The 16,310-nt window shown below is 44.0% G+C and overlaps 1 protein-coding gene across 2 annotated transcripts in view; it reads right to left on the reverse strand.

Moving 5' to 3' along the window:
* The window catches only part of Cdadc1 (cytidine and dCMP deaminase domain containing 1), a 32,057-nt gene extending 21,293 nt beyond the window's left edge, over positions 1-10,764 (reverse strand). For both annotated transcript variants that reach the window (XM_036199071.1, XM_036199070.1), the window contains exons 1-4: positions 10,549-10,764; positions 9,086-9,183; positions 5,787-5,861; positions 3,393-3,570 (exon numbers count right to left, since the gene is read on the reverse strand). In XM_036199071.1, coding sequence (XP_036054964.1) covers positions 3,393-3,570; positions 5,787-5,861; positions 9,086-9,183; positions 10,549-10,630 — 433 coding nt within the window. In that variant the 5' untranslated portion in view covers positions 10,631-10,764. The remainder of the gene's footprint in view (positions 1-3,392; positions 3,571-5,786; positions 5,862-9,085; positions 9,184-10,548) is intronic.
* Between the last annotated feature and the right edge of the window lie 5,546 nt (positions 10,765-16,310).

Consider the following 16,310-nt stretch of genomic DNA (forward strand, 5'->3'; position numbering starts at 1 on the left):
TGGCAGAGTTGACTACCACAGTAGAAACTATACTGTGTAGTGGATAGCCATCCTAGCCTTGGCCTGGAAGTTCCAACCCCCATTGAGGCTTCGGTAATGGTCATGCCCACAAGGCGGGGCTGAGGGAGGAGGCTTCTCTTGGTTTCGGGACTCTGGACGCTGGAGGTAGACTGAGCAGAGTTCTCCAGAGAACACCGGCTGGACTGCGCTATACCTTTCCCAGACCCTGCAACCTACCCCTTCATTTGTAAGTTACCCCATAAAATAAACCTCCCTTTTAACTACGTGGAGTGGCTTTAATAATTTCACCAATAATACTGCCTATAAAACCTGCACTATTTACTCTCTGGCTTTTTCAGGAGAGTGTTTGCCAACCCCTCGGGTGGCATTTGTAGATCTCCCAGCTTTGCTAAGAAAATTCATCATGAGCGTTAAACACCAAACTCTTCCATGTTGCCATGGTTGTTTCTAGAAATGTTACAGTCAATACTTGGTAAGGCCTAGAGTTTTGTTAATAAATCATTATAAATAATAATTTATGCACTATAAAAGTTCTTGTCTCAGATTCAGAATTCTTCTGAAAAGCCATATTCTAAAGAGAGAGGAAAATGTCATGCTTTAATGCAACATTCTTTCAACTAAAAACAGACAATCAAAATGGGGGACTAAATAATGTGACTCCTCATCCAGTTAACCAAGACAGGGGAAGACATAATGGGACCACTTGTAGTTATCAAGATGCCCATGAAAAAGTTTAGGTTTTAAAAAGTGTTGCTTTCATTTTCTTTAACCTTGGTTTTGTTAACAGTTTAAATTAGCATACAAAGAGTTTCATGATGCTGTTTTTTACACACTCTGTTCTTGTTGACCACAAAGAATTTTTAACAGAAAAATATTTGCAGGTGAAGATGGAGTGAAGAGAAGGGCATCACCAATCTTTAAAAAGCCTATAAATCAAAGAGAAAACAACACACCCGAGGAACATTTTTCATTCAATGACAGAAGGTAAGTAGTTTTTACTACACAAAAACACAATTAGCTCATTAAATAAAAGTTCATACTGATAAGAAAAAGAAGACCTTAAGAGAAACAAAAGATATAAACAAGCAACTTGTAAAAGAAACATAACTAGATAACAAACACGAAAAAAATAAAGTTGAATGAAATTGTTATGCAAGTACCAAATGTTTGTTAATTATGAATAGTTTACAACAGAACGTTTTTTGCTAGTATCTTGCATGATTTCAGCTCAACAAGATAAAAGTTTTTGTATTACTGATTCACGTGCTTGTGCACTGGTAAGATTTTATTTTGTGTGTTTGCACATGTGAGCTGGTGTCCACAGAAGAGGGGGCTGGGCCTCCTGGGGCTGGAGTCAGCAGTTGTGTGCTGGCTAACTTGGCTGCTGGGATCTGAACTTGGGTTTCCTACAAAAACAGGAAGTACTCATAAGCACTGAACAGCAATAGAAAACCCAAGACACATGCAGAAGGCAGTTCAGTTCACTCTGAACTCAGCCACTTACATGGTCCTTAAGGTAACCCTCATACTGTGATTTGTAGCAATTCCTTTATATACTTCTGGTATTTGTAGCAATTACTTCAGTTCTGATTCACTCAGAACACTAATATGAGATGTACTTGGCTGAGGGCCAATGAAACAGATGACTTTTCTTATTTCTTATGTGTTCTGCTCCATAACACAAAGCCAAGAGGCTATCAGTCTTCTAAAGCTCTCCCAGAAGCCCTGACAGATCATCACAATCCACCCACCACTACTCCACAAGAGGACCTTTCCAATTCAAATGCTGAAGCTTACTGCATGCCTCACTACCGTCCGTGCTGCTGCCTCGGCTAGCAACATGAAGACCCTGTTCTACGTCCCCCCACTGTGACGGTTTTAAAGAGAATGTCTGCTTTGGGCCTGCAAGTGCGCCCCTGGCCTGGTTGTTGGCACTGTCTGGGGGAGGCTATAGAACCTCTAGGAGGTACAGTCTTGCTGGAGGAGCTAACTCACTGGGGTGGGTGTGGGCAGTTTGGAGACTTACTGCACTTCCTGTTCTCTGCTTCCTGCTGCCATGCCTGCCTGCTGCTATGCCTCCCCTTCCACGAATGGACTCTAATCCATTCACAAGCCCAAGAAAACTTGTCCATAAGTTGCTTTTGGTCATGGTACTTTATCACAGAAACAGAACAGTAACTAACACAGCCATGAAGATCCAGTTTGTGCCAGCCTTCACAACACAGCATCCAGGATTCTGAGCTCATGCATCACTTATAGCCTGTGTCATTTATTTGATACCAAGTACCCCTCAGGGAAAGGGTTGGGAGTCATTAATATTTGTTGTCTTCTTCCTTCTAGAGCTACTAGGTACCCATATATAAGATACATCCTTTAAAAGGATACAATCATCTGCATATTTGCCTACCTATAAAATAGAATCAGAAGCAGTTAGGTGTCTACACATTAAAATTTTGTGTGACCCTTCTAAGGTTTATAGTAACTTTTGGGAGTGTGCTGGCTAATTTTTGTCAACTCTACACAAACTTAGCCATATTTTGGAAAAGGGAGTCTGGAGAAATTAGGGACTAACTGATTGGTGTGTAAGGGCCCAGTCCACTGTGGGTGGTACCATTCCTGGGCCTGGGTTATACAGGAAAGCCATGGAGAGCAAGTCAGAAGCAGTTCCTGAAGTGTGTTCCTGCCTGACTTCTTTAATGATCAACTTTATGTGGCCTTGAGAGCCAAGTAAGCCCTCTCCTTCCCACGTTTGTTTGGTCATGGTGTTACCATGGCAACAAAAGGGAAACCAGGAGAAAGACAGCTGCCTGCCAGAGCCTGCCGCTCCCACAATGATGTGAACAAAGAACTTGTGGTTTGGTTCTGTGGTGATGGGAAAACCAGGGCCTCACCTGTGCCGGGCAAGCCCTCCACCAGTGAGCTACAATCCCCAGCTGCTCTGCCACAAGCAGGGTTTTGAAGAAGCAGATACGCCCTCTGTGGATGCAGAGGGCTCCAGGGAGGCTCCAGATGACAAAAGGAGGAGGAGAATGATGCCTAACCCCACACACCAACCATGTGATCCAAACCACCTGCTGCTCAGCAGTGCCTGTGTCTAACAACCCTAGGGTGAGAGACAGTCTTAAGCCACTGAAATTGGGGGTTCCTTTGTAAACTAACTAGCCTGTAATTTACCAAGGGTCATTTGGCAGATCAGTAGGCAGAGCTGAGCTCAGAATCCATGTTTTCATTCTTGAACTCTTACAATGTATAAACGGTCTTCAAACACGCATATCCACTCCCCCATTATCTGTTATTTAGGCAGTGTGTTCCCTCATGTCTGCTCTCAGATAAATGAGCTGAATTCCCAGCACTGCCTTATCTGTACTCACCATTCACAATCATTTTCAAACAAGCGGAACATGGTTTTCTTGAAAAATAAAGATCACAGTTTTTCAGCCTGGACCCGTGTTTAATGAGAGCAATCTGCCCAGTATGTAAGTCTTCACTGGAGCAGTGGAGACCAATGATTTTCATGTTTTTCACCACCACAAGACCAGTTTTCTTCACCTAATTAAGACACGGAATAATGAATTAATTATAACTCTTACTATCCTTTCATGGGTAATATTTGTTTTTCTAATGAGATGAAAGCTGTGCTTAGTTCTTACCTAAACACAGTCTGCATAAAAATAGATTTATAATTAGGACCACAAGAATTTCTGAGAACTTCATATTGACTTTAAATGAGAAAATTTCAAAACTAGGGCTCTATTAATTAATCAATTACAGGTGTGACTAGTATTACTTTGGTCCAGTGAAAGATGAACTCATTTTAACATAATAAAGGCCACAACCCAAGTCAGCTGACTGGTTTCTCCTACCATCCAGGCTAAGACTATTTAATTGCAAGCTTCACGATGGTGTAAAGAATCTTCTGGGTTTCACACAGGCTTCCAAAGGATCCACAGACGGTAAAGGCAGAACTAAAGCAGACATCATCTCAACTCTCAAATTACAAGATTTTTCTTTTTTTAGTCAGGATTGCATTATATAGCCCAGGCTGGCCTTAACTTGTGCTAAGAGATAGCTCAACTACTAAAGGTAAGGGGACAACTAAAATGTCATGCATTTGACTCCAAACTGGCAACATGTAAACTTTCCCTCTTTATCTCCAAGTATCTTCTAACTGTACATTCCTTGAATATACTGTGTGTGGTGATATTTTATTTGTGATGAAATGTGATATTTTATTTGTATGTTAATAAATAAAGTTGCTGGAGATCAGAGGTCAAATAGCCATTAAGCAGAAGTCTGGCAGTGGTAGCACACGCCTTTAATCTGATCACATGGCAGGCAGAGTCTCTGTATGGTCAAGGACACAGTCAAGCGTGGTGACATGAGCCTTTAATCCCAGTACCAACCATAAAGACCTGGAGGTCTGTATAGACAGGCAGTGATGAGGAAGTCATGTGGCTAGGCTTATAGCCAATGAGAAGGCAGAACAGAAAAGCAATAAAAACACAAGTCAGGCAGGAAGAAATGCTCTCTCAGGGAAGCTACTGTGGAGTGGTAAGCTAAAGCTCTGATCTCTTTGGCTATTTCCTCTGTATTTGGCTCTGTGTTTCTTATTTACTAAGACTGTTTAGAATTTCCTCTACAATAGTGGATGTTATTTTCTCCTTCCAGCAAGCTTGTTTGCAACCAATGAGATGGAAGTTTTCACCCCAAATGGGAAGCCCAAGTTGTGTTCCAGCCTGGGACTTCTAGTTACCATAGCCACAGCACACTGACCTGTGAGCCGCTCTTCTGGGCCCTGGCTTGTCTCACTTCATACACATCTTGTCAAGTTTCTCTATAACTTTAGAGGTTTGCATTAAAACATGATAGAACAGGACCACCTTTTGCGTAGGACTCAGTCAGTATATTTACTTAGTGATACACTGTTTCTCCCCCTTTGTTTTTCTAAGCATTCTGAGGCAAATTATTTCTAAATCACACCAGGCAGTGAAGAGACTCACTCCCAGAATTAATCAGGCAACTTATACAGACAGACATCAGAATAAGTCTTTTCAAAATGCATGTACTTATTTTCTGCATATGATGAATAAACATCTCTGGAAGCTAAAGGTAGAGTGACGAGGAATATCAGGCAGAATGGTGGAGGACAAAGTTGTCTTTTGGTCTGACTGCCCATGTTTCATAGATACTAGCAGAAAACATGGGACTCCTGGGTCAGGGACAAATGACTCTGAAGAGTGAGAAGCCGTTTGTAGTGGTCCACACCCTCCAGCCCCCCAGGGAGTGATGCATCTTGGACCCACAGTGGCTATGCTTTTTAGGAGAAGAACATTAAGGCTGGGGTCCTGGTGTTTGAGGGCAAACAGTAAACCAATCTGTTGTTTGTTCCGGAGGGAGACACTACTTCTACCCTCAGTGCTTTAGAAATGACCAAGATAAAGACCAATTAGGCTTTGCATTCTCGCTATAATAACCGAGACACACACACACACACACACACACACGTGTGGAGGAACCTGCCGGGGTATCGCTCAACACATCTGTGTAACTCGGGATTAGAAGTTACACTTGAGAATTAAACAAGCAGGGGACATGCCAGAGTCCTCCCACTTGAGCTTTTCAAACAGGAAAGACGCATAGGCGTGCCTGTACACAGAGGCCTTTAAGAGGCGTCTAGAAACTCCTCTGAGCATGGGAGGTCTGGACAGGACTTTACCATTCCTCTTGCTTTGTTGTTATGAGCGTGTACATCCTTTTAAAATCACCTGTTTTTTGTCAGAAGACACTCTGGCCAACTCTTCATTATCTCCTAAGGGGCCACGGTTTTCCTCTTCGTTTTTCTAATTAAAATCAGATGAAGAGGGGAAATGATTAATATGATGAATTATTTGATATGGCTAATGTATAGTCAATATGATAAATACATCTCAGTATTTAAGGGCTGGTTTTCTCTGGATCATTTTCCCCTTTATGAAGCTCTGCACTGATGTCTCACTTTGCTCAGGTACAGTCTTAGACTCTACCCAAGCTAGCATGTAAGGCCACATAATTTAAACTACAAGGAAAGCATGAACTGGTAAGAAAGAAAATTCTTCTGAAATGTCAGCCACCTTCATAGTACCTAACTTCTACTTCAAAACTTTTTATGAACTGCCTCTCAGCCTTTTTAGAAGTCTCAATAGACAATTTCTTTTTCAATCATAGATTGGACACTTTAAAATTCTGTTTTTATTGCTGGACAATGTTAAGTATTTGATAGCATAGAAGAATTCAGACACCAGTCATATTTACAAATATATTAAACCTATTAAATATTAAATTTGGCAAAAGTGACAATGTAAATGTCCATCAATATAATTGACTTATACAATTTATTAAAACCTTAATCAAAACACAGTCTATCACAGTACAGGCATGAAGAGAGTTTTAAGTTCAACTCATTCATTGCTCACAAGAACTCCACAGGGGCTGGAAGTGTGTGCTCAGGGTTTGGAGCACTTGCTTTGCATGTACAAGGCTATGAGTTCAATTGCCAGGACCTCAAAACAAAATAAAGTGTATTATATGTACTAGTGATTTTTTCCACTGTACTAAAAAGGAAGCTGATGCACAAACAGAAGATACCTTACTCAAAGCTACACAAACCAGCAATAGTGTGACCTGGAATGTGAGCCCAGGCAGGCTGGCTATGAACCTCTGGCTGCTCTTAAATACTAGATCAAGCTGCTGCTCCCAGGCACATAACGCCACAGCATATGTAGTTTTTACATCTGGTGAAAAAAAAGATCTAGAATAAAATATCTCAAGCAACTGAAAGAAAAAAGGATAAAACAATAGGAAAAAGTCAACAGTCTCTAGGTGGTAAAGTAGTGAGGGTTTTTTCTTCTGTTTATTTTATAAATAAAGAACTCATAAAATATTTCATACAGCTATATGTCAAATCTTGGAGCTTCCGTCACTTACTCTGTGTGATTAGTTTTTGTCATCCTGACATAACTAGAGACATCTAGGAAAAGAGAACTTCGTTAAGGCCTGCCTCTATCAGATAGGCCCATGGGCATGCCTTTAGGGTAGTTTATCGATTAATGCTGATATGCGAGGGCTCAGCCCCCTGTGGGCAGTGCTAACACTAGGCATGTGGTCTTGGATCACATAAGAAAGGGGGCTAGGAAAACTTAAAAGTTATTTAAGTATATTAACTAGTACAAAGAGAACCTCCAGAAAGCATATGCAGTATGATTTTTTAATGCTGCTGGTTGACTGGTACCCTCAGTTTCAATAATAATGTTTATACAGAAAAGATAAAAACGGAGGATCATGTGCTCCCTTCCATTTGTTCCTCCCCAACCCTATCACTGGTTTTGCTTTTTTGCAGCAGCGAAGACACTCAAACTGATGAAACTAATACACATACCTGCTTTCCTGACAGTAGATGCACCAAGAAGTGATAACGATAATCTATGCATTTTGTAAATTTGCTTTTCTGGTATTTAAAACACATTTTCCACTTAGACAATGTTAAAAATGATAACCAAGTTCTCAAGCTAGAGTAATCTTGAGGGTGCTGTTGCTACATGACCGCACACGCGCTGTTCAGTAGCAAAGCAAGGGGCCTTCTGGCCCGTGTAATCCCTATACTACATGATTGTGTAATTTGCACGGCTCAGCGTAATCACACAATCTATGCCCATGTGAGGCATAGCTCCAAAAGCCCATATGTGAATGTGGGGGGGACTTCATAAAAAGCGAGTCACAGACTCCTCCCCGCTTCTTCTCCTTCTTCCTCTCCATGCAGAATCTTCCATAGGCCTAAAGCACATTCCCCTCTGTTCCTTCTCCGGATAAATCTTACAGTGGGCTGGCCGGGCAGTGGTGGCACACACCTTTAATCCCAGCACTTGGGAGGCAGAGCCAGGCAGATCTCTGTGAGTTTGAGGCCAGCCTGGTCTACAGAGGACAGGACACCTGGTCATCCAGGACAGGCACCAAAACTACACAGAGAGACCCTGTCTTGAAAAACAAACAAACAAAAAACAACAATAAAAACAAACAAACAAAAAACCTCTTGTACCTTGTGACTTTTCTCTCACTTAATGAATAACATTGCACTCATAAAACTAACAGGTGCCTCAGTCCAGTGCCTGTGGGTCCCAAGGCTATGGCTAAGGAATAAAAGTGAAGCCTACCTGACACTGTGGCTTGACAGCTGTGGAAATATGGGCATGAAGCCCAGCTGGGAAGACATTAACACAGTGAACAGTAGCAGGGAAACATCAGGATATATAAGAAGTAAACTTTCTAGGTCAAACCTCTTTCCAAGTTGGCTGGCTTTTAGAAAAGAAGGATTTATTTTGATGACTCTTGTAATTATTTCTATGTCTAGTTAAGACTTAAATTGATATAGGAATGAGTCAGATTCTTAAACAAGATTTCACATAAAGTATTTAAAATAAAGCCAACTTATTTCTCTTCAACAAACAAAAAACTTTCATGGCATCTGTTAGATGAAGGAAAGGATGCCAGAAAAGCAGACCACCTCAGGGTGAGCAAGAGGTACCTAAGTAAACAGCACTGTCCTTTAAACGGGGGGGGGGGGGGCAGGAAGTTTGATCATCCCTGAAACTTACCTGGAGGCATTTTAATTGGAATGCTAATAGCCTTATCTCGGTTTTCTCTATCAGAATGAGGAAGTTTCCTAATAGAAAGTTACACATTACACTTCACTAATTAAAAAAAACTTGTGCATCAATAAAGGACTCAATTTATATGTGTATAAACAGAATTATGATGAGATCAAATGTGGCTAATAAAGATAAAAAGATTTTCAATTTTGGCATTTAATTACTAGCAAACCTGACTTTTTATAATGTATATTTTTAAGGTGTGAAGTGTCTCCCCAAGAAAACCATTCATCAAGGCATACACTAGGCCTAACTTTTCATACTGGAAAGATGAGCTATTATGCTGTGAGTCCCAAGTCTGAAGACCTACAAGCGGGCAATGAAATCAAACTCGGACTACTGCTTTTTCAAGGATAAAAACTATCTACAGAAACAAGTTATACCTGAGACTTTTGCCCTTGGGCTTCTACTCCTGGGAAGAGCTCCATCCAGAGACTGAGCAGAGTGAAAAGGTTGACTTTAGAAAGCCTTGGTATTTGACCTACAAAAGAGAGAGAGGAAGCACTTCAGAATTTCACTAGTGCTGGCAAAGGAGCTGAGCTCAAACCTTCTTGTGAAATGCAAATAGATTAGCAGGTAAGAGAATCATAGCTACATTATCAAAAGCGGCCACAACCTAACTTTCAGTGCAAAGCTGGGTCCTTTTTTTCCCTCCAGGTCACCCCATGGGTAAAATAATACAATCAGCACAGAAGCTCTGGAAATGAAAATAAACTGAGGCAAGTCCTCGCCTCTAACGTCGTAGAGCAAGGTTTTTGTTATTTTGTTGTTGTTTGTTTTGTTTGCGCTGGAACAAGGCAATGCTAAAAGGGAAATGGTTAGAACACGCCTGATTTTCAACCATAAGGAGAAACTTGAAGGAAGCATCAGGTGCGGTGATGCTTTGGAAACCAAAACAAAAGCGCAATTTCAGGCTCTTCAACCCCAGGATAACGAGTCTAGATCCTGCAATCAGGAGAGCAGGGCAGGGTGAGAGACCAGTGAAGCCAGGACAGCACAGCCCCAGGACGTGCCTCTGGAAAGGAGGCGAGGAAACAGCCTGGCCTGGCGGGAGCTGATGAGGCTGACAGGGTGCTTGGCCGGAGACACAGGGCAGGAGGGGCGCGGGGAAAGAGGGGAACACAGGGCTAGCAGGGCGGGAAGGAGACAGCGCAGGCAGGGCGCCCAGCCGGAGGGCAACACCGGGCAGGCGGGGCGGGGACAGTGTAGGCAGGACACAGAGCTGGAGGACGACACAGGGCAGGCGGGGGACAGTGTAGACAGGACACAGAGCTGGAGGACGACACAGGGCAGGCGGGGGACAGTGTAGACAGGACACAGAGCTGGAGGACGACACAGGGCAGGCGGGGGACAGTGTAGACAGGACACAGAGCTGGAGGACGACACAGGGCAGGTGGGGGACAGTGTAGACAGGACACAGAGCTGGAGGACGACACAGGGCAGGCGGGGGACAGTGTAGACAGGACACAGAGCTGGAGGACGACACAGGGCAGGCGGGGGACAGTGTAGACAGGACACAGAGCTGGAGGACGACACAGGGCAGGTGGGGGACAGTGTAGACAGGACACAGAGCTGGAGGACGACACAGGGCAGGCGGGGGACAGTGTAGACAGGACACAGAGCTGGAGGACGACACAGGGCAGGCGGGGGACAGTGTAGACAGGACACAGAGCTGGAGGACGACACAGGGCAGGCGGGGGACAGTGTAGGCAGGACACAGAGCTGGAGGACGACACAGGGCAGGCGGGGGACAGTGTAGGCAGGACACGGCTGGAGGGAGACCGGCGGCAGGCGGGGCGCCAGGCATGGCCGGAGAAGGCGGACGGGAGCAGGGCCAAGCACTCACCCGTCATGCTGCCAGTCTGCGTGCCGACTGACCGCCCGGCCCCCGAGCCCTCCAGACTCTGCATCTGATCAGCTTCTTTCATCCCCAACCCAGAGGCCTCGGCCCAGGACAGCTCGCCCGGTCAGGCATGATAGAAAACACCGCAACTCCCCTCCGGCCGCCTCCACGGCCTGTCAACAACCGCTCGCTTCGCGCAGCAAGATGACGTCGCAGCATGCCCGTCGCTTCTGGCGCCCGACGTGACGTCAGAGCCCGGTGGACCAAGGTGGAGGTGGTTGTCTGAGCTGTCAGTCTCCTGCAGTTCTGTGTATCTGGCTGTGTTCAGTGGTTTTTTTTTTTTTTTTTTTTTTTTTTTTGCAGAAAGAAGGGCGCTTGAAGTTTGCTTGGTCCGAGACCTTAGGTGCTACGGCCCGCCGCGGGGACCAGGGTGGAGGACTTGGGCAGAGACGTGCGAACGTGAGACCGGAGTGGGCGAGGGAGCAAGCGGGGCTGTCAGAACCCGGCCATCAGAGATGGACTGATCCCAGGGCATTTAGTTCTGCTTCTTACCAAGAACGTACAAACATTGAGGAGGGAGGGGCGGACGGAGTAGCCAGCGGACCCTGAAAAATCTGAGTTGTTAGCTCTTGTGGGTTTGTAACGTGTGTGTGTGTGTGTGTGTGTGTGTGTGTGTGTGTGTGTGTCTGTCTGTCTGTCTGTCTGTCTGTCACGTGTACAAGCCGGTGCCTTCCTTTATGGCCAGCCTTCCATCTGTTTGTTTGAGACAGGGTCTTTCGCTGAACCTGGAGCTCACTGATTGGCTCGAATGGCCGGCAAGCCACGGAGATCCATCTTCCTATCTCAGATTTCCCACTGTTGTCATTAGAGCTTGTGTGCTTTCACCCAGGCCTGCTTTTTTATATGGGTTTGAGGAATCCAAAAGGAACTTGGGTCCTCAAGTTTCTACCTAAAGCACTTACACAATGAAGCATCTTCCCAGACTCCATTGAATTTTTTAAAATGTCCCAGGTGTGACTTAAAATGAAGCCTTGGAGGGCTAGAGAGATAATCCAGTGGTTAAGAGCACTTCCTACTCTTCCAGAGGACCCGAGTTCAGTTCCCATCCAGTGGTTCACTACAACCTGTAACTAACTCCAGCTTCAAAGGATCTGATGCCTCTTCTGGCCTCTGGGAGCACTGCCCGCTTGTAGCATACATTCACACACAACACACACATACATATTAAGAAAAGAAATTAGGTGTTCCTTCCCCAGTGACTCAAAGCCCTGTTTCTATCACCAACGTATTTGGTACCTCAACATGAAATGTAAGTAGCAAAACAGAATTTTCTTTCTGGTTATGAAGGCAAAAACTGAGCATTTAGGGGTACATCATTTAGAAAGAACTCAAGTAGGAATCGTCAGTATTGATGGTGTAGCCATAGTTAAGTGTTTTTTACTACTATATAGTATTTGATTAAAGATATATGCCACCACACATTTGAGCACAGGAACATCTGGGACATATCTAGTTACTTGATGCAGCAAACCAAAAATAATTTAAAAAAATGCTTCTATACATATTTACATATGTCTCATGTGAATGTGCAAGAGTTTCTTTAGGGCTGGAGAGATGGCTCAGCGGTTAAGAGCACTGTTCCTCTTCCAGAAGTCCTGAGTTCAATTCCCAGCACCCACATGGTAGTTCACATAGAGAATTCTTAGGCCACTGTCCAGTTTACTAGACAAGCTGATGTGTGTTCTAGTGAGTTTGAACTAGTCTATGTAGATCTGAATTCCTGTCCTTTCTTGGTATTGTCTGACATCATGTTTGACAATCTAATTGATATAAATGTATCTTATGGCTTGATTTCCTCTAATGTCTTCTTAGGTTAACTGTCTTATGTTGATTGGCCATACATGTTTCCTCTCTTTGAAATGCCTATTGGTTTGTTTGTTTGTTTGTTTGTTTGTTTGTTTGACTGTGTTTTATTTTGAATTAAAGCCCCAGACTCAGAGATTCTTGTGGAAGAGATGGAAAGATTGTAAGAGCCAGGGGAACAGGGATTTTGCTGTGAGATGTGTGACCTAGAAATGTCATAAGCTCCAGTCATAGAGTCTCATAAAACTTCTTGCCTGAACATGAACCGAGCCAGAGCAGCACCAGTAGACAGGCTACTGTGGATGGGAGAGTGTAGCTGGCGAGCTCAGGAGGCCTCAGCCCTGCACAAAGTACTACAAGTAACTAAGGAACACTGAGAGCGGGGGCAATCTCCCCAGTTGGTTATCCACTACAAGATGGTCAGCCGTGAGCACATATACAAACAAGTAGGATACACACTGAGCAGGCTGTAGTTACATATTTAAGAATATGTGTCTGTCTGTGTGTACACATACATATGTAACAACAATTAATAAAAAGAGAGACCATAAATTTGAGAGAGCCAGTAGGGGTATATGACAAGGTTTGGAGGAAGGGAAGGGAAGGGGGAAATTATGTAATTATAATCTCAAAAAGCAAAATGTTTTAACAGTTGTTTTATTTTCTAGGGGGAGAAGGGAGGTGGGAGTGGGCTGGAAGGGGTAGAGGGAGAAGAACCTGTGGCTGGGGTGTATTGTATGAGAGAAGAGTTTGTTTTGTTTATTTTGTCCAATGTAATATTTTTATTGATTATTTGGGACTTTCACATCCTGAACTACGATCACACTCACCTCCTAGTACTCCCAGTGCTCCCAGGTCCAAACCCCACCCTGGAGGTCCCCCCACACACCAGGTCCACCCCCCCTGGAGGTCCCCTCACACACACACCAGATCCACTCCCACCCTGGAGGTCCCTGCCACACCAGGTCCACCCCCCGAAGGTCCCCCCCCACACACACACCAGGTCCACCCCCACCCTGGAGGTCGCCCCACACCAGGTCCACCCCCACCCTGGAGGTCCCCCCACACACCAGGTCCACCCCACCCTGGAGGTCCCCCCACACCAGGGCCATCCCCACCCTGGAGGTCCCCCCACACCAGGTCCACCCCACCCTGGAGGTCCCCCCCCACACCAGGTCCACTCCCACCCTGGAGGTCCCCCCACACACACACAAAAAAAAAAAAAGGAAAGAGAAAACCCACAAGTGCAATTTATGTTGTCCATATATTCACTGGAGCATGGTCAAACTCCTGCAGCCAACACCTTAAAAAATAGAGTCCTTTCCCTCCACCTATACCCTAGCCAGAAGCCCTCATCTGTGAAAAGCTACACTTCAGCATCTTTTTCACTTTTTTTTTTTTTTTTTTTGAGACAGGGTTTCTCTGTGTAGCTTTGTGCCTTTTCTGGAACTCACTCTGTAGACTGGGCTGGCCTCGAACTCACAGAGATCCACTTGGCTCTGCCTCCCAAGTGCTGGGACTAAAGGCGTGGCCACCATCTGGCTAGACTGCACCTTTTTAAAAAGATTTATTTACTATGTATACAGAAGAGGGAGCCGGATCTCATTACAGATGGTTGTGAGCCACCATGTGGTTGCTGGGAATTGAACTCAGGACCTCTGGAAGAGCAGTTGGTGTTCTTAACCGCTGAGCCATCTTGCCAGCCCATAGGCTGCACCTTTTATACTCATAATTTCACAAAGGATTAGAAAGAGGTCTTGTGAGCAGGGATTGAGGGAGCTAGCATTGACTGTGACAAGTTATTAGGCACCACAGTCATGTTAATGGAAGAGCCACAAGCGCCTCTGTAGCAGACAGGAACTTTCTTCAAGCCTCTGAGGGAATGGGGGACTTTTGTCTAAATGCCCAACCTTGGGAAAAGGACTTTCTCAGTGAACCAGACACTTCATTATAGAAGACTACATTTTTTTTTGGGGGGGGAGGGTATGGCTTAGTTATCCAAATAGCTAAAGCTTAAAGTGAGCAAAGGAAGAGCTAGACAAATATTACTGTGAACCTGAGTAGACCTTAGGAATTTATAAATCTTGATTATCAAATGTACCTTATTTATCAAGCATATGTTACTTACCTAAATTTTCTAGCAGCTTGGTGTTAACTTCTGTGGGAGTAGGCAGAGTTATTATGCTATATGGCTCACAGTGGTGAGGATTTTTTCCAAAGAATTATTTTGTTTAAAGAGGCTGCCATTTTATACATTTTCACCCTTCAAAGCCCACACAAAATTTCCCACAGGAAAAGGCATAAGGAAACACATAGTGAGAATCATTAAAAATGAAATTAAAAGGCTGCTGGAGAATTGTAATCTGCAGAGTCAGAATGCTGGAACTTTGTCAAGCAGCAATGGTTGCCATGCAGTGTGAGAGCCAGAGTTACATTTTAAGTTTTAATAACTGTGCCTTAGAAATCCATGAAACAAAAGTGCCTCTGATCTGCAAGCCCCTTGCCTAAGGCCAGACAGCTCCTGCAATGGTGGAGGCTATTGTTTATGGGAGATAACAAGCTTCGTGTTTTCACTCCCCCAAACAAGTTTGTTTGACTCATCTGCACCAGATATACTTGATCACATGTGGGCGGGAGGTTCAGGGACAGGAAACAGATCAGGATATATGCTTGCCCCTGATTGGATGTAGGCCAGAGGTATATAGACAGGAAGTATGTCAGAATGTATGCTTGCCTACCTCACAGGAAATACGGTGAATTATGGATTGTGCCTTTAAGTCGCTGCAAAATGTGGCCCAGGGCCATTTTCTGGAAACCCAGACATAGACCTGGCCAGAGCCCATCCACTTGGCCAGTATTTAATTAAAGCTTGCTTCAAATTTGGCTTTAAATTGTGGTAGTGGTGTAGATCTCTCTTACCCGCTAGTCCCACAGTTGCTCAGACCCAACCAAGAAAACACACAGAAACTTATATTGCTTATAAACTCTATGGCCATGGCAGGCTGCTTGTTATCTACTTTTTCTATCTTAAATTAACCCATTTCTATTTATCTATACTTTGCCACGTGGCTCGTGGCTTACCAGTACCTTACATCTTGTCATGGCGGCAGCTGGCAGTGTCTCTCCCCAGCCTTTCACCTCCCAGCATTCTCTTCTCTCTTGTCCCACCTATACTTCCTGCCTGGCCACTGGCCAATCAGAACTTTATTTACACAGAGCGATATCCACAGCACTTGTTATTCTTGACCAGTGGGATTAACAGTGGTCCACACCAAGTTGGAATTTTCTGATGTATCACTCTGACTAGACTCAGACTGTATGTCATTTGGCAGGTGTTAGCACAGAGTGATTAAGTAAATTTTTTCCTCCTTGCATCCTGTCATGTGACTCTAATGTGACATTTTCTTTACTGTTCACTGAAGGTCATATCTGACCAGTGTCTCCTCTGTCAATGTTTTTACACTTGTGACATTTAGTCTGTGGAGTGGTTGAGAATATTTCTCTCTTTCTCATTCAACCTTCAGTTTCCAAATTTAATTGTATTTATGTTTGGTTTTATTGGTTTTATTCAGTGGGATACAATTTATTAATATCAGATTTTATTGTGCTTTTATAGATGCTTCATTTTGGACTTATAAAAAATTTTAAGAATGGAAAAAGTTTATTTATTTTTTTTTGCATAATATTTCTTGTTCTTTTCCCTGTCTTTTCACTTTGCTTTTTTAGAGATAGGGTCTCACTATGTAGCCCTGACTAGCCTGGAACTCACTCTGTGTGTCAGGCTAATGTGGAACTCTCAGAGATCCTCCTGCCTCTGCCTTCCTAGTGCTGGGACTGAATGCACATGCTACTCTACCCAACAATGCTGATTCTTTTCCTTTCTTTTTCTCTTTTGGTTTTTC

The sequence above is a fragment of the Onychomys torridus genome, chromosome 9, assembly GCF_903995425.1.
Source record: "Onychomys torridus chromosome 9, mOncTor1.1, whole genome shotgun sequence".
NCBI lineage: Eukaryota > Metazoa > Chordata > Mammalia > Rodentia > Cricetidae > Onychomys > Onychomys torridus.